The sequence below is a fragment of the Athene noctua genome, chromosome 7 (genome assembly GCF_965140245.1).
Source record: "Athene noctua chromosome 7, bAthNoc1.hap1.1, whole genome shotgun sequence".
Lineage (NCBI taxonomy): Eukaryota > Metazoa > Chordata > Aves > Strigiformes > Strigidae > Athene > Athene noctua.
This window is the reverse complement of record NC_134043.1, coordinates 667,674-685,364: the sequence shown is the minus strand read 5'-3', so window position 1 is coordinate 685,364 and position 17,691 is coordinate 667,674. Positions and strand designations below refer to the sequence as shown.

Here is a 17,691-nt window from a genome sequence, read left to right as displayed (position 1 = left end):
CAGAAGAGTTTTAGGGAAGAATTACTAGAGAGATTTTCTCTTTCAGAGGGAAAAGAGCAGCAGCACCTCACTGCCTGCACGGTCCCAAAGCAACAGTGCAGAGCAAGGAAGCTGCAAAACATTCATGTTCCCGTTTTCATGGCACAAAATCACAGGGTTTTTGCTGTGGGGCTTGGCTTTGTTTTTAAATGCCATGTTAGCCACTTTGCTTGATGCTTTAAGTCCAGACCTCAAATCCAGATGATCCTTTCCTAATTCTAAAGCTTTCTAATTGAACACCATTTAATGAACAAAAGTTTCACAGTTGGACAGTTTCAAACTTCAAGTTGAGCTTGCTTTTCTAAAAACAGTTTATTGAGTTTACAAAGTACCCAGACAAGCCTGGTTTCTATTTCCTAACATCGCTGAACAAAGCTTAAATTTTTCAGTGATAAAGCACAGATAATATTTGTCCCTTTCATCTGAAAGGAATTTTTTTCACTTCACTTTCCAAAACCAAGTGTGTTCCATAAGCCAAAGCCTGAGGAGTTTCATATATTATATAAGCAACTGAGGAAAACCAGTTGATTAGGATGGGAGATAAAACTTTCTCTCTGCATTCATTACCAAGACTTGGCACTAGACGTGAACAAGAATTATACTAACCTACACACTCTACAAGTGTGATCTGCCGAGCCACAGTTCTTTGCACCAAGAAAGGAAGTCCAGAACCACTTCCAGATGTGCAGGAATGGTCCAATAAATCCTGTTCAAGAAGAAAAGCAGAAGTTTACACCTCATGAGAAACCACCATTTCTCCCCATTTGAATGCACAAAGGTGTGCCACGGCACAGGCCAGGTTCAGTTCAAAGTCCCTGGCATCTCAAGGGCTCTGGCGATGCCGTTCACTTGCTGAAGACGCAGACGCCACTGCTCTTGCTGCACAGGTGGACAGAGAACGCTCTTCCCAAGGTTCTACCACTATGAGGAACGTCCCGTGCGTAGAAGAGACTGGCAGGGGAGCTGTAACTCGGGCATAGTCGCCTTCTGCTGGAAGTTTGACAAACAGCACAAGAAGGAACAGCAAGCAAACAAATCACGTATCATTTCATTCTCAGATCTCTTATTCTGTCTCTATCTTATACTTGGCATTACAGTATAATTTTGTTTAATAAATAGATTATTTTGTTTAATAAATAAGTTACAATAAATTTACTGCCTGTGAACCTGGAAGCTCACCCACAGCCTCCCAGCTAGCCTCTGTAGTGAAATTCCACCCTTTTTCAGCACTTTGTTGTTCTCTCACTTAGCTTGTGCTCCGTCAATTCTGTAGGTCACCTATTTCAAAAAGGTTAATATCAACTTCTCCCCCCCAAAAAATTACTACGTCTTGTGATAATCTGAACCACGTCAAAAAGAAACAGACTTACTTTCTCTGACTTCTATACTTAAGACCTTCATCTCTACACAGTTAACAGAAAAACCCCCAGTATTTACTTCTGAACATTCCTGCAGACTTTCCCCATTCCTCCCAGCAAAGATGACTACTAGGGCACAGCACCACAGACGTGTTCTCACTAACTAGAGCTAAGGTCACACCCCGGCCCCACCGATCTGTGGCATCAGATACTCTCAAAATCTATTTTACAAATCCCTGTGAATAAACATGTATTAGAAACCGTCATTCAGAACTGTGAACTTTTATTAGTGTAAACACTTTAGAAACAGCCACAGCTGAAAGTTTCTAACTAAAATGATAAGACAGATAAAACCAACATATTCCTGTGACACAACCTGCCTTTTCAGCACCTTCCTAATCCCCTGCCTGCACACAATTTGTGCTCAGCTGACCATTCTGTCCGAAGTAATATGGGGAGGAATCATTTTTGCTGAAGCCCTCCAGACAGGTGTGTCTCGGGCAGCTCTCCACAGGTCCTGTGCCACACTCCTCACACTCGCGTACTAAAAGCCACGTGGCACCTTCATGCCACTGGACGCCTGTTTCAGCAGCCAAATCCCAACCATAGGTGCTAACAATTAATTTAGTAACAGAGAATAGAAAGGAAATCACGCAATGCTGTGCAGTTGGGCAGGCAGCCTGCCAGGTTGCAAGTCCCTGCCCCAAATTAGAACTTCTTTCAAAGACAACACCCAAATAATTTATTGTAAGTCTCCTTGCCTAAAGTGGCTGAACCATGCCAGATGAAGAGTCCTTCAAAAAAAAAAAAAAAAGTCATTCTGTGGTAAGTCAGTCATGGGAAGTTTTGATCCAAACTATTCAAGTTTGGTGCAGTTAGTTACAACTGAAAACGATTTTAAAATAAACAAGGTGTACACCAGATATGTCACTGATACTCCTGAAAATTTTCTATAACAAGTCCTTCTAAAAAAGCTTTTATCAGTTCCTTGTATTTTTAGTGCATGGAAATGAAACTTTAAACTGTAAGCTTATAAAAAACTGTGGGATCCTAATTGAATGTTAAAATCCTATTAGTCTTTTAAAATGCTAATACCCAGCTACTTTTATGGCTAGGGCATCCATACTAATTCAAAGCATTAACAACTGTTATTACTGGACTTTTTTTCCCTTCACAAAGGAAAAGAGGATAAAAAACTAAAAGCACAATCAACTTTCTAATATTTCCAGCAAACTGCATACTGGACTTTAACCAGATCCGATGAAATCTCATTTCTCCTAACAATTTTTTAAATGAGTGCTCAAGAAAAAGATAATTTAAGAATGAGAGGAGATTGCTGTTTTGCTTTTTAATACAAACTGAGAGCTCATTTTCCTTCCTGCTTGTATCAGAAGAAAAAAACCCCAAACCAACAACACACCCAACTTCGACAAAACCCTCATCTGCAGCAACTGTAAAAACAAGATTTGAAGAGGACACAGCTCTTTCCATTCCCCATTAGGAAGCTTAGGGCTTTAAAGCATTTGTTACACTATGGAGACTAATCCTCAATGTAAACTAATCTAATGTGTAACAAAACCAGCAATTTAAAGCACACAATGGAGAAGAAAAATCCGGAATTTAAAAAGACTTAGTGTTCAGATGAACATTTAGAAACAAGGACCTATCAATTACTTTTTTTAGACCAGCAGCACTCAGGAGGCACACCAGAGGCACTGCAATCACAGAGCTAAGCGGGTCTGACAGCTGAGAACAAAACAAAATAGCTCCTTTTAGACCAAACTTTTACAGTTAGCAACTTCTCCAATTTCTTGTAAAAAAAAATTTAATTTACTCTTCTCCGGTTCAATCACCGTTTCCAAGTAACATTAAATGACGTGAAGTGCAAAAGGTTTGCAAATGGAATGGAAATGGTCTTGCACTGATAAAAGATAAAGAACTGGTAAGAGCTGGAAGTCGGTGCTCAAGGACAGATAACCCGTTGTACCCATCCCTGGTTCATGGTGAATGTATCAAAACTGGCTGTTTTAAGAATCAGGCCTCCTGGGCTCATTAGAGAGCGCAAATGCATCTGAAAAAAATCAGCTGAAGCAAAACAGCAGGGCAGGAGCAGAAAGCTGCTGCAGGCCGCACCACCCTGGAGCCTGCAGCCAGGTTTCAGGCTCTAGGAGGGAGGGAGGCTGTTCCCACTGCTCTGCCTTACCAGGGGGGTTAGTGCTGGAAAGCCAAGCTCTGGTACCAGCACGACCACCCTGAGGCCCTCCAGATCCAGTTCTTCCTCTGACTGCACCCAAAAGCAGTGCCCTTTATTAGGGTACTACAGGTGAGGTGAACTGGGGTAGCAGACCTAGAGGAGTTATACACATGGCAGTATAAAGGGGCACCGGGATACTAGAAGTGGAGTGAACTAGAAGCAAATCTGCCTCTCTCCCAGCCTCCAAGAACATTCAGCTCAGGGACTTTCTTAGCTGATTTTTTTTTTTTTCCAAAATGTGTTTAACATACAGGCTTCTCATCCGTTGCTCTCTGAATGTATACAAACCTGCAGCATCTAGAAAAATCATTGGACTAAGGAAGATACCGAAGGTAATCCCTCACTTAAATACCCATTTCTGTTTCTCTCTCCTACAGACAGAAATGCAGCCCAAAACACAGAAAGAAAATAGCTAGTCAATTTATTTTAGTAGCATACTATTAAAAATCTTTGTCCTTTGGACCGTTTTTGTTTAGCCACTTTTCAACCCTGCAGTGAAAGCACGTGATGGCAGGAAAGCACTGAAAGTGTTTTACAGCCTCTTCATGTTGAAGAGATTTTATCTTAGAAATGCAAGGAGAAGGAAACTTCCCTTTGCGTTGGTCTCAGGAAACAAACACTCCAGCTGCCTCTGAAGCCTCACTTGCTCAGTTTCGATAAAACATGGGAAAGCTGCCGGGAACACTTTTTCTTTGGACCTCAAGTGAAAAGGTAAGATACATTAACTCTCTAAAAAGGAAGCACTTCCCCATGTAATTTTATTTTCCAGAGATTGTGTAAACAAGAACTTATTTTAAAAGTGATTTTTGAATAAGCGGTTCTCATTTTTTAAAAGTCCTATCGCTCTTCTGTCAACAAAAGTTCACTAATTTCCTAGTCATGCAAGAACCCTTCTACTAAGATCATGGGAGTCAGGTTTGAAGTTTTTAAAAGTTAAAAATATCTGTATATCTTCTCCTTCCCATCACACCTCTTCCAGCCTTTCAGGCAGCCTTTTGCACACCAAAGGTGCAGTACATTTTTCATATCACTTCAGGCTACCCACCAACCAGGCATACTGTTCTGCTGTTCAGACACTGCTTTTAGAAGCACGAACGGTTTGACTCTGGTTTACAGCAATTCTCCAGGTCAAAGGAGCTGTACCTGCAAAAGCTATCTTCTGGTTGCACTCCAGTGCAAGCAGAGGGATGTCACCACAGGAGCCCTGATGATACGTGGCATCCCCCAGCAGCAAAAGCTCCTGTTACTGATGTGGCCACCTCTGGAGGGTACGAGCGGGGAGCTCAGAGTGAAGAGCTCACACTAATTTTCTCCATGCACACAGGTTACTTACTGCCAACGTGCTGTCTCCAACATTTGAGGCAATGAGTCCCTCAATTGTGCCATATTCTGCATCCCTAGAATTGAGCCTCTCCATATGGTTCTTCTGTATTCTCCGGATGATCAGCACAGCTACTGCAGAAAAAACTATCAGCACGATCACAGGAGCCAGTATAACGATGATTAGTGTCTCCATGCTGTAACCCGCAGCTTCTCCTTGAAAGGTTTGCCCTTGGAAAGGAGGGGGGAGAGGAGAGGAAAAGAAAAGGAAAAAAAAAATAAAGAGATTAAAAAAACTATCTCGATCATGGGAGGTGTGCCAGCGAGCCCTGGCGGGGAACAATGCAAGACCAGGCCTCACAGCCTTGATTAAACCCTTGCTTTAACCCTTGCTTTCACTAGCTCTGAACCCATCTTGCTCCCAGCACGTTAGCCAAAAGCCGACCCCTTTTTTCCTTGTCAAAATTCACTATTAACCTCTCACCTTTAGAGGAGGGCAATTGTGCGGTGATGTTCATGTTGCACAGGTATCCTTGGCAGCACTCGACAGCCTGGTCAGGAGAGGGAGGTGTTTTGCAGGTCATTTTCCCTTGTTCGTAGACTTGGAAGCAGCCTTTCTGGTAAACCTTAGCACCGTCATTAATGCTCAGGGAAGCAAAACACTGCTGGCCTTGGCAACGATCCCCATTCCCACAGGACATGCCTTCACACACGCATTCGTAGTGGACCATATTTAGCTTCAGTTCATCATCTGTAGAAGGGGAGAGTTGAGGAAAAACACCGTCTTATTCTTAGTTTCAGTTCTATAGAGATAATGAAATCATTAGACAATAAACCCCTTTGTTTAAAGGGAGAAACATTACTTGCAGCTAGTGCTGAAGAACCACCAAGTAGGAGCTAACGACGGCAATTCAGCCGTTTCAGCAAGACAAAGATATGAGCTTGCACCATCAAAGAAATACCAGTCGTATCTGCCCGCTCCAAGTACTCAAATTTCAAGAGTTCAGTGACATTTTACATCACCTCTGGCAAACACACTACTGCGGGTACACAGCACGGGAGGGTCATCTCCACAGAGACACTCAGCAGAGGGAAAAATCCTAACAGTGTAAATTCAAAACAGATTTGCTAAACCACATTATAATTCTGTATGGAAATAGCTATTCTCGAGCATTCCGGAAATTACTTTAAATCAAATTAAGGCCATTTAAATTTGCAGTGGACACAGCTACGCAGGATTTAGCGGGTTTAACTAGCTTGCTTGAGAAGTAAATCTGGACCGACTTCCCCAGGGAGAAGGCTCTGAGCAGTACCTTGCCAGTCTCAGTAACCACGGATGTAAAAAGTAAAGCGAGAGGCAGCACACCCTGTCAGCAGGTACGACACCTCCCTCCTAAACCCAGGTGCTTCAGCTAAGGAAAAGGAAGAACTTTTAAGTGAATGTACAGAGTAGGAAACGGAACTAAGTATTCTCAGAAAAGCGTGCCGAGATGCCTAGGCGGGACACCCCCTCTGCCAGAGCCGCTCTCAGGAAGGGCATCGGGTCGCTGCGGCCTCTGCGGGCGAGGCCGCTGGTCCCGGGGCGCCACGCAGGAACCTGCTCACTGATGGCCAAGGCGGGAGGCTGTGTAGGACAGAGCAAGGCACCCCTCCCTGTTACACACACGTTTATGGCCACTTAACTCGTATTTACATTCTCTTTTTCAGTTCTAACACACAAGAAACATTTCCAGGCACAACTACAGGGGACGCTCCCAAAATGGGAGCTGAGCATACCCCACGTTGGCCTTTCTCAAGCCTATCATTAGAGTCTGTCCACTGGGAATATAACGCAGTTTGTCTTCCGCTTTGCTTTCCTCCTCTCCTCCCGCAATGAACAAATAGACAAATATAATTTTCCATTTCTGAACCACTAACAAAAACTAAATTAGGGAAAGAATCCTGAAATCAGACAGCATCTGTCACATTGATTGATTTCAAGTACTGGTATACACATACCAAGTAATGAGTTTGCCAATTTTGTGGAAATTTTTTAAAAAGAAAAAAAATACGCCAAACGTTCCTATAATCAAAGTTCTGTTCCTTCTCCTCCCACGACAGCAGCAGTACAACACAACCGGTATCGTAACACCCAAGGCCTCGATCTTGGTTTGGCTGGCTGGAACTGCCGAAGGCATTCGGAGCCAGACACCTCCGCGAGTCACGTCCTGCCCCAGAGCGCCCAAGGTCCGCACCCCCAGCAGGGACAGCCCTGCCCAGGCCGCCCTGGAGCCGCAGGGATCTCGGCCCCTCCAGCGAGCGGGCTGCTCCCGATGCCACGGACAACCACTGGCCTGCGAGCAGAGCCGAGGGCTGCAGGCCACAGGAACAGGCAGTTGGGTTCTGAAGGAGCGGCAGAAATAGGGGCTATAAAGAGCAGGACGGCGAGCCCACCCTCCAACAGCCGTACCGAGCCTACAAGGAAACTTCATCTGGCTTGCAGCCCAATCCAGCCTAACGCTCCCCCCTCTTCTCTTGACCCAAGAACCCTGCAAGACTGAGCAAACCTGATTGCAACCAGTGGAGCAGTTCCGGCAGAAAACCACCTCCCCTCACATGGTACCTCTTGGAGGAGCTCTGTGATCCCTAAACGGGCCAGGAACGACTGTGCAGCCTGGGCAAGCAGAGCAAACCTGCCATCCCTTACGAGCCGTGAATGAAGGCACTGCTACTCCTCCTGAGAGGACTGCTCTGGTCTGAAAACAGGGAGAGCAGGGCAACATCACACACTGGCTGCAGAGCCATTTAACAGAGCACGAAAACAGGTAACACTGACTACATACATGTGAGCTGCTGCACATCCTGATGTGTCCGCCGACCAACACAACTACCTGCTGTAAAAATGAGACATTTCTGGTGAAGAACTCCTGGGTTCGAAAGGGAAACGCTCTCCTTCGTGACTTGTTACTATTCCTTATGCCCAGACTGCTCCTTTACTTGGTGGGTTTTCCAACCCTGTGGTATATTACCAGCCAGCCTTTCCCTCCCTAGTGCTCCTGCAGTGCCACACAAAAACATCAGCTGAGCTTTACCCAAAGAGGAAGGCTCATGCAGGCTGCAGGACCAGCCGGAGCACTGACTGTGCCCTCCCGTCCGTGCCTCTGCCAGCCACCAGTGAAGGCAGAGCCACAGGCCAAAAGCCCGAGAGCAGACAGACGGGGCGATGCCTCAGTGGCCATGGCACCGCACCCAGAGCCTGCCGCTGCGCACAGAGCCGGCGCGAAGGGCTGCTGAATGTTCCAGGCACAGCCCAGAGAGAAGCCAGCTGCACCGGCACGGCACAGCCCGGAGCAGGGGCAGAGCTAGATGGGGTGATACTCCTCCACAGCTCATGAGGGCAACTCAGGGGGCAAGTCTGCAGGACAGACATGACCAGCAAATGCCATAGGCCAGCTGCGATCAAGGGGCACTGGCTGAAGCAGATGAACCCCCCCAGCGTACTCAGGGGTCCCTCTGGGGTCGGGGGGGGGGGGGGGTCTCCCTCTCCTCAACAGCCCCAGGCTGTCCGGCCAGCTATGGCCACGGCGGTTGGGCACATGCACAGGCAGCCCAGCTTAAAAATACTTTCATGACCTAAAGACAGTCACTGTATGTATTTCTGTTTTGTAATACACGGACTCAGCGCTGCGCTTCTGGCCCGTATATACTGTGCACACACACAAAATGCGACTTGCTATGCAAAGATAGATATTAGCATTAACTTCTCATTAACTAGTTTATTAGTTCATTATTAGGAAAGCGTCAAAATGGAAACTCTTTTATTTTGTTTGCTTATTCACTTTGTGAAAGTCAATTTGGAGAGCTGACTAATTATCTAGGTATTTCAAGAGAACAAGAACCAAAACACTCCACATTTTAATCGGTAAACTGGCAGGTCCAGTGTTTAAACCCCCGGGGACTGCACAGGCCATGTCACACAGCCTCAGGCATGCCTGCCCCCAGGACACCAAACTGCAAGGCCCCAAGAACCCAGGTTAGCGATATGCAAGTGTCTCTGGCTCCTTGCACCTCTACAACTTACTTCTGCGTGGAGTTTATGTCTCACAACGCCTTAGCAATCTGGAGAGTTTTACTTCACATTTCATACCCAATTCCTGGACTGTAAACATTGTTAACTGGGAAAATACCAAACAACTTCTCTCCAAGGAGAGAAGGGCGGTCACGAGCCCCAGGGCTTGGTTTTGGGGCCACTCCTGTTTAACATCTTTATTGATGATCTACACGAGGGGATTGAGTGCCCCCTCAGTCAGTTTGCAGATGACACCCCCTTGGGTGAGAGTGTTGAACTCACGAGGGTGGGGAGGCTCTGCAGGGAGACCTGGGCAGGCTGGAGCCATGGGCTGAGGCCAACTGGGGGAGTTTCACTGAGGGCAAATGCCGGGGGCTGCCCTTGGGCCACAACAACCCCCAGCAGGGCTACAGGCCTGGGGAGGAGTGGCTGGAGAGCTGCCGGTCAGAGAGGGACTGGGGGGGTCGAGAATGAGCCAGAGTGTGCCCAGGGGGCCAAGGAGGGCAATGGCATCCTGGCTTGTGTCAGCACTGGCCTGGCCAGCAGGGACAGGGAAGGGATCTGAGCCCTGGGCTCGGCACTGGGGAGGCCGCCCCTCGATTCCTGGGTTCAGTGTTGGGCCCCTCACCCCAAAAAGGCCATTGAATGACTCGAGCGTGGCCAGAGAAGGGCAACGGAGCTGGGGCAGGGTCTGGAGCACAGGTCTGCTGGGGAGCGGCTGGGGGCACTGGGGGGGTTCAGTCTGGAGAAGAGGAGGCTGAGGGGAGACCTCCTGGCCCTCTGCAACTCCCTGCCAGGAGGGGGCAGAGAGGGGGGATGAGTCTCTGGAGCCAAGGCCCCAGCGCCAGGCCCCGAGGGAATGGCCTCAAGCTGCCCAGGGCAGGGTCAGGCTGGCTCTGAGGAAGGATTTCTGTGCAGAAGGGGCTGTTGGGCCTTGGAATGGGCTGCCCAGGGCAGGGGGGAGTCCCCGGGATCCCTGGAGGGGTTGAAGAGTCGGGCTGAGCCAGCGCTGAGGGATCTGGGGGAGTTGGGAACGGTCAGGGGGAGGGTCATGGTTGGGCTGGAGGAGCTTCAGGGGCTTTTCCAGCCAAGATGATTCTGTGAGAGATACACCGCATAGGTTTCAGGTAACATCTTAATTTTGAGGCGATCTCTTTACGTTTAGAAGAGTGGTTCATTTTCCGCCAGAACAGCTAGTACAGTAGGCACTTGGCCACCTTTTTGTATTGGCACTACAGCAACACAGTTTCTTCAACTACCCTTGACTTGAAAAAATGCTCACGCTAACTATATGACATGGTCAGCAAATACTGAATTGAATACAATACTGAACTGAAGTAATTTAAGGATAAAAAAGTAAAAACACATAAACCTCAATTTTGTTTTGTAAGACAGTCTCTAATTACAGGTACCTTTTACAGAAGGGCTTTAACACTATGAAACAATTTACTTTTATCAATGCACCACCACTGCACACCTGCCCTTCCAAAACTTCATCAAGCCACAGAGTAGCTTGAGTCAGAAGGACCCATCAGGACCATCAAGTCCAACTCCCCACAGGACTAAACTTCACCCTGCATGTAAAGGCTAGCACATCTCACTGTGCAGGTACAACATACATCTAGCACATGCATGTGAGCGTGTGTTTGGAGGGACAACCTACAGAACACCATGTGAGCTCTTAGCACGTGGCTCGAAAAACAGCCAGGTGGCCACGGGTGGACAAAGGCAAACATGACCCTCACTCGCTGAGACGTGACCTCCCAACAGCCTACGCTGAAGGAAACCATCCCCCCCCTGCTGATTGCTCCCTACCCAAGAGCGAGGAGTGACAGCTCCGGTCACCAGGGAGGGAGCAGAGGAGACCCCGCGGGAGCAGCTGTGCCTCACGGCCGCATTCTGCACATGCACAGACGCTGCCGTCACCCGCCGGCCTCGGCATGCCGGGGTCCGGCCCCCGCACAGCCGTGCTGCGGCCACCCTCCCGGGTAGGCTGCCTGCCCAGCTTGGGGCAGGGCCCCCTCAAACACACACCTGGAAATCAAACCGGGCGAAGCTCGTGAGCTGCTGAAGAGCTGCTGAAATCTCTAGTAGGGTGAAAGGGACTTCAGGCTCAGAGGTCAGAATACTTAAAAGCAGCAATATTATTTCTCCTCTTAAATGACTAGGACTGGGAAAGAGGTGAAATCTGCTAGTGCTTCACATCATAATGAATTGAAGATGAAGGAAAGCAGACTTGGAGAAATTAATATCTCCTTAGAATCCATTTAATTGTACATTAGACAGCTCTTTTCTGGTGTTCGCCAATTTCAGGGAGACAGAAAATAAGCTTGTAAAGATGACTATGCCATTCAAAGGTTTATTTCCTCCTTCTCAGTGCATATAGTAACAAGCAGTATACAACAGCCATAACAGTAATCACAGAGCCACTGAGGCTGGAATGACCCTGCACATGGCCGAGCCCAACCGTTACCCCAGCACTGCCCAGGCCACCACTAAACCACGTCCCCGAGTGCCACCTCTACACGTCTTTTAGACACCTCCAGGGACGGGGACTCCACTGCTTCCCCAGGCAGTTTGTAAATTCTTAAGTCCTACAAAATAAATTATTAACAAAAGCCTTTGACTTTGCCAGCACTAAGAGCGAGCTGTTTATCCTTATTATTGCTCTCCCTATCACAAAAAGCCCTAAAGCAGGAAAAGCACCAGTGCTGTGGCACCGATGGCCAGAGCGCCCCAAGGTGCCCAGCCCTGCAGCGGGACAGCCCCTGGCCCAGCTCCGGAGCGGGCGCAGGGCTGGTCCAGAGCCAGCTCCCACAGGCCAGGCAGCGGCTCCCGCAGCCTCAGTGGCTCCCAAACGCTGCCTGGTCGGGGCACAAGGCCCTGTCCGGCCCCGCCAGTTCCCACACCCAGGAGAGGGGTTACGTTTGGCAGGGGAGCAGTGGCAGCCAGAGCAGAGCTCGGCCCGGACACCTTCCCCTGCCGTGAGAGAGGGCAGACACGGCAGCAGCACTTCACCCACCCTGCTCCCAGCGCTGCCATCGGATCAGGAAACAGCATTTGTGCACAGTCGGTAGTAAGTGAAAAACCTCACACTTACACGTAGGCATTTGCATTATTTAGGAAGTGCTCTGCTTTAGTCAGTGTTTAGCTTCTGGGGAAATGAAGAAAAGCCTCCTTCCCCACTTCACAGGGCTAATAAAGAAGTAACACAGAAGCACTGCAGTAAACCTTCAGAATAAAAAGGGTTTTCTGGGCTCAAGTAGGGATGAAACACACTTTTGCACTTAATTCTATACAGTGTTTCATTTGGGGGGCTGGGTTGTGGGGGTCACTTTTTTTTTAGATCACGTTTAATCTCATTTCCTGAAGCCTAGAAGCAATGCAGGAAGAGTCAGAATCTGCCCCTGAATGCTATGCAAAGATATGCCCAGACATTTTTCACTCATCAAAAAAGAAAAACACCACCCATAACCTGGTCCAAATCACAGTGAAAGGAAATGATCACTGATCTGTGATAAAATACATCGGAAAATATATCAGAGGCTTTGTGCTATTTTTTTTTTTGGTCTTGTTATTCTGGCCAAAGGGAAGACAAAAGTAATTTTTTCCCCCCAAACATCAACTTTTTTTAAAAAAAAAATATAGAAAAGCACATGGGAAAGCATGCTGGTGAGGGTGTGCCAGGGCCACCTCCGCAGCATGTCGGCAGGCAGCAGAGGATCCCCCTCCAGTCCCTCAGATGATGTCCAGAGGCATGTTCTCCCTTGAAACACACCCCAAGTACCGACCGGGCTGCGCTTCTGGGCACCTGAGCCCGAGCGTGGGCTGCCAGCTCATGAGCACCGAGTGCACCGCGACGCTCAAGGGACAAAGCGCTGAGTCCTCCCGATACCGCTGTCTGGTACAGAGGCCAGAACCCTGATGGAGAGAAGTTTGTCAAAATTTGCTGGGGGGTCCACGAGGTATTTCTGCCACCCCGAACACTTCTCTACAACCAGCTTACAAGTAGGAAACTATTTCCAAAGGAAAGGGAACAGCATTTCTACCAGCAAACATGAGAAGGGGGAAGAGCACTATCATTTACATGCATTACACAAGTCATGGCTCACAGAAAAAGAAAACTCACCATAGGAAGTATGAGGGGAAGAAAAGGGAAGGACTAAAGCCAGGAAAGCAAAGCAAGACTGTCACGTTTCTTCTACAAAGTCCCTCACAGGAGCTCTGTCACTGTGGGAGAGAAATGCAGGCCCAGAGTTCCTTAGAAAGTATTACTGGATGAGCTCTCTCGGCACAACAGCTCCACGTGGTGAACAGCAGACCCTGTTCTCCGTGGATGCCCAGCAGGACCACGTCTGCGTGTCTCTGCACACACGCCCCTGCCCCACGCAGACTGCCCAAAGCCCGGCCTGGCAGCACGGCTAGTCCAGCTCTGCCACTGCTCCCCGGCCAGGCCCGGTCCCACACCTCCACCCGCAGTGCCCAGACGGCCGGGGAAAGAACAAAGTCTCTTGGTACGGAGTTAGTAACCCAACTCCTGCTGATCACTTAGTGGCACCTTTGCAATGAAAAGATAGGGATTGAGCCCTAGAACCTACTTCTGTTTTTTGAAGCAGGGTCAGGCCAAGTAGCTGTGACGAAGGCCTGCAGGGGGGCTGTGGGAGGGCGACGCTGCCCTGTGGGCTGCACTGCACAGGCAGCGCGAGGGGCCGATCACACGCACCCACGGGAGAGTAACCAGAGCTCTGGGCTTTAATATGCACCTTTCCCGTGGGCTTCTCTTCTCCATCCACTGCTCTTCATGTTGAGGACGTGAAAGGCTGGGGGTTTAACTTTAAGGTGTTTAATATAAGCAGCTCTGAAAGCTGAGAAAACATTTTCAAGAAACAGATAGCTGCAATTCCAGAGTGATAAGAAGGTACAGCGTGATAACTGCTCCCGAACCCTGTTTCAAGATAACACTGTATCAATAACATTAGCAGTTTAATGTATTTCCAAACATTCATCCAACATTCCTCCCTCTTTAAATTTAGTCTCAATTTCCTATTCAGAGACATGACTAGAGTCAACCACTAGACTTCTGTGCATTTTTAATCTTCACCTTCCGCCATCCATTATAACATTCCATTTAATATGCCCTGCTTTTTATTATTTGCGTCAACATATGAAAATAAATGCATTTCAGCAGAGTAGTTCAGAAGGAGATTTCACAAGTACAGAAGAGTGTATCTGCCATAACACACACTAGATATGACTCTCGAGTCATTTAAAATCTAAAATTGAGGAAAAACAAGTTACTCACAGAAAACCTTTATTCAACATTTTTAAAAGACTGTCTGTGAAGTAGCAAGTACGCATCTTTCAAGAGGTCACCTCCCAGCGCATCCAGGAGACCTCCAAATGACCCACTCCTGCCTCTCTCCAGCAGTGGAAATACCTTTCTCCTGTTTTGCCAAGGCAAACCTTAAATGCGCTGCATGTCCTAAAACCTTTACATGCACACAACTGCATAAGGACTTTATAAAAAAGTCACTTTCTGTATCCAAAGACCTTACTGGTCCAAAGCCTGCACTAACTACTCCCAAGAACCTTCCCAGAGGAAAAGCTTCGCTTTAAGCAGGGAAGTGACAGACCCGCCCCTCGGCCCCCTCACAGCGCAGCTCACTAACCCGCCGTTCCAAGAGGGCTGCCCACGTCCCTCCCCAGGCCCTGGCAAGGCCTGCACCCATCACACGTGCTACACGTCTAAAGGAGCAGTGAATATTCTCGGAAGCAACCTGAAATGGGAAAACCACCATCTCATTCCCAGAGGAACCTGCCCGTGCTGTTGGCTCCGAGAGCCGAGTCGCCACCGGCCCCCCCAGCAGCAGCTTCGGCACCACCGCGCACACCGCTCACCTTGCCAGCCCGGGGAGGGAAACGCCAGCAGCAGCAGCACGGGAAGAATCATAACTCCATCTACCATTGTAGAGCTGAGGAAAGAGAAGAGACATGAGAGCTGTGTACACCTTCACCGCTGTCCTAAAACATAACCATCCCCAAATCGATCCTTTATGTAAACACAGAGCAACCAAGGTTGATCAGTCTCCCTCTTACTGTATCTTGTTTCCCAAGCCATTTCCTTCATTTATCAAATCCATCACTTATTGCAATTTCTTAAATCAGGGGTTTGGGATTTTGGGGTTTAAGTCATCAAAACACACACGCAACGAGTGCATACACAGGAGCATGTTAGCTGGAAAACACAAACTCTTTCCCTACCAAGCAGGCACGTATCAAAGGTAAGTCCTTTCACCCAGGTATTAAGAAGTTAAATTACTGTGAACTGGAAAGGTGGTCTGTAGAATTGTATTATTTGGGCTTTGAGGGAAAACAGAAAAGATTCAGAGGTGTCTGGCCGAGATAACTTCCTTAAAGCAGCAGAAACCATTGCTCGATAGCAAGAAAGAGCATGGTGTATCTCAGGAGACACAGCTCTCAGAAGAGAGAGAGTGGCCCAGCTTTATTTCCCTGCTGTTGTAAACTGGTAACTACATCTTGTGTAAAAACTCCAGCTGTTTCCAGTGTATCAGTAGAGGCACATGCTCCCTCAAACACGGTAAATAATGGAGGGAATTCTCTTGGGTATTTCTCTTTTTCCAGGATACCTGGTCTTTACAAGAAAATAAAAGCTCCACTTTTTACTATGAAATAAGAATTATTTAACAGGCTTCTGAAAATGAGCTTTTCTGCAGTTTCTTAAACTCTGCATTTACATGATCACTACTAGCAAGGAAGAGATATTAACTACAACCAGTCTTCACTGGGGTTTAACCCAACAAGCAGAGCTGGATGACTCAGAAGGGCTCGTCTGTCTTGTGCTGCTTGGTTCCTACAGAGACGCTCTGGCCTAACCATGTGCTATAAAATTTCAGTCAAAAGCAGCAGCTAGAAGTATGTGCAAAACAGAGTTACTCTGCTTGACCAAGGCACTGAGTCGTTAACATTCTTCTTAGGTGTAAGTATTTGTCTTCATTTTTCAGATTTGATTCTAGTGAAAGAGATGAAACTTGAAAATTAATTTGATACTGCCATTTTTCTTTCAGATATCCTCTGTTATTGCCTTTCCCAATCATTAACAGGCTGCTTGAGTGCTTGTCAATGAAAGCCAAGCCATTTACTTCTGGATTTATTTCCTGACATGGATTTGTTTTGTAGAATATAAAAAACATTTTAGTGATTGCTTCATCATCAGTTAAAACAACTAGGAGTTTCTGAACCCAAGTATTCTGTTTTTATCCCCACAGAAAGGATCAAGCAGTGCTCACCACTTACCCCCAGGAGCAAGACTCCTTCCAATACCCCTTTGCCACATAACTTGGCCTTCCTCGTGCCCAGCACACCCTGACAGATTCACAACACGTGTCGGTGTTTAACTTTCAGCAGTTATGCGGGAAACACAATGAAGTGAGGTGTCCACTGCAGACCACTGAGCAATGCAGTACAGGGAGTTTAAAGCAGCAGGTGGCTATCCCGAGGACCTATCAGTTGCTCGGTGCCCCCAACCAGCTCTGAGGGTCCCACCGCTCCGCAGGGGGGGCGGCAGCAGGACAGGAGGGCGACCCCGTCCCCCTCGGCCACCTCGTGTGCTTCCTCGGGCTGAACAGCTTACACCAGCGTTTTCCTCGGCATCACACCCGGAGAGCTCTCTGCAAGTCTAGACAAAGGTGGCTCATGAGCCGTGCCCTCTTTCTTTCAACACATCAGTGGTTCAAAGAGCAGAGGCAGAAAACTTTGATTTTAATGATGCCGGCCCGCAGCCGCAGCGGAGCTGGGCCAGCCAGCCCTGCCGAAGGCTGGGGAGCGCTCGGGGGGCCCAGCCAGGACAGGCAGCCCGTCTGCCCAGAGCGCCCTGCGGACAGCGGGGACACCGAGCACAGGGGACGTGGCCGGCCCCAAGACAGAGTGGAACACCAGAGCGCGGGTTAAGACATTAACCAGTGGCACGCTGCCGAGACGCAGAGCGGCTGCCGGGTTTTCTGCAGATCTGCAATTCGTGGTACATCCCCCACGCCCAACTAGGGAGCGACCGCAGCCGTTCTCTGCTGGTGGGGAGCCACCACACCACCTCCCACGCCGCAGCTCGGCTCGGAGACCCGCACGCACCACGGCCCCCTCAGCGGGGCTGCCTCCCTCTGCTAGCCACCCCCCAGCCCCCCACCCTCGGCCGTTCCAGCCCTTCCTCCCAGCGAACCTGGCTGAGGCACAGAGAGCAGGAGAGGAAGAACCTGCCATGGGTTCAGTTCAGTTCTGCCAGGGAAGGCTGAACACAAGAAACATGAGCTGGCTAGGGCAGAAAAATTCAAGATACAGGAAGGAGACCACGGTATGGAAACCAGGAAAGCTCTGCAAATTGCATATACCTATTTGTTTTCTTTGCAAACAGTTTATTCCAATTCCCTAAAAAAACCCAAACATACATATACACAAAGCCCCCGCCCTGTATTTCTCAGGAGGAGGAAGGAAATCCAAACTGCACTCCCCTGAAGAGGCAAACAGCCTCGCACAGGAGCTGGCCTGTGGTGACTACCTGCCATCTCAACAGGGAGTTGTAACACAACTGAAATCAGCTCCCCACCCTCCAATTCCACATGTCCCCAGCCCATAACGGCACTTCAGGTCAAAGCCAGCAC

General features: G+C 48.4%; 1 protein-coding gene across 4 annotated transcripts in view; it reads right to left on the bottom strand.

Annotated features, from left to right (window-relative positions):
* Positions 1-17,691, bottom strand: part of ACVR1 (activin A receptor type 1) — a 64,247-nt gene that overhangs the window by 16,808 nt on the left and 29,748 nt on the right. For 3 of the 4 annotated variants that reach the window (XM_074910588.1, XM_074910587.1, XM_074910590.1), the window contains exons 2-5: positions 14,918-14,991; positions 5,456-5,722; positions 4,985-5,202; positions 646-745 (exon numbers count right to left, since the gene is read on the bottom strand). In XM_074910588.1, the coding sequence (XP_074766689.1) occupies positions 646-745; positions 4,985-5,202; positions 5,456-5,722; positions 14,918-14,991 (659 nt within the window). The remainder of the gene's footprint in view (positions 1-645; positions 746-4,984; positions 5,203-5,455; positions 5,723-14,917; positions 14,992-17,691) is intronic. The other variant, XM_074910591.1, reaches the window with a different exon arrangement.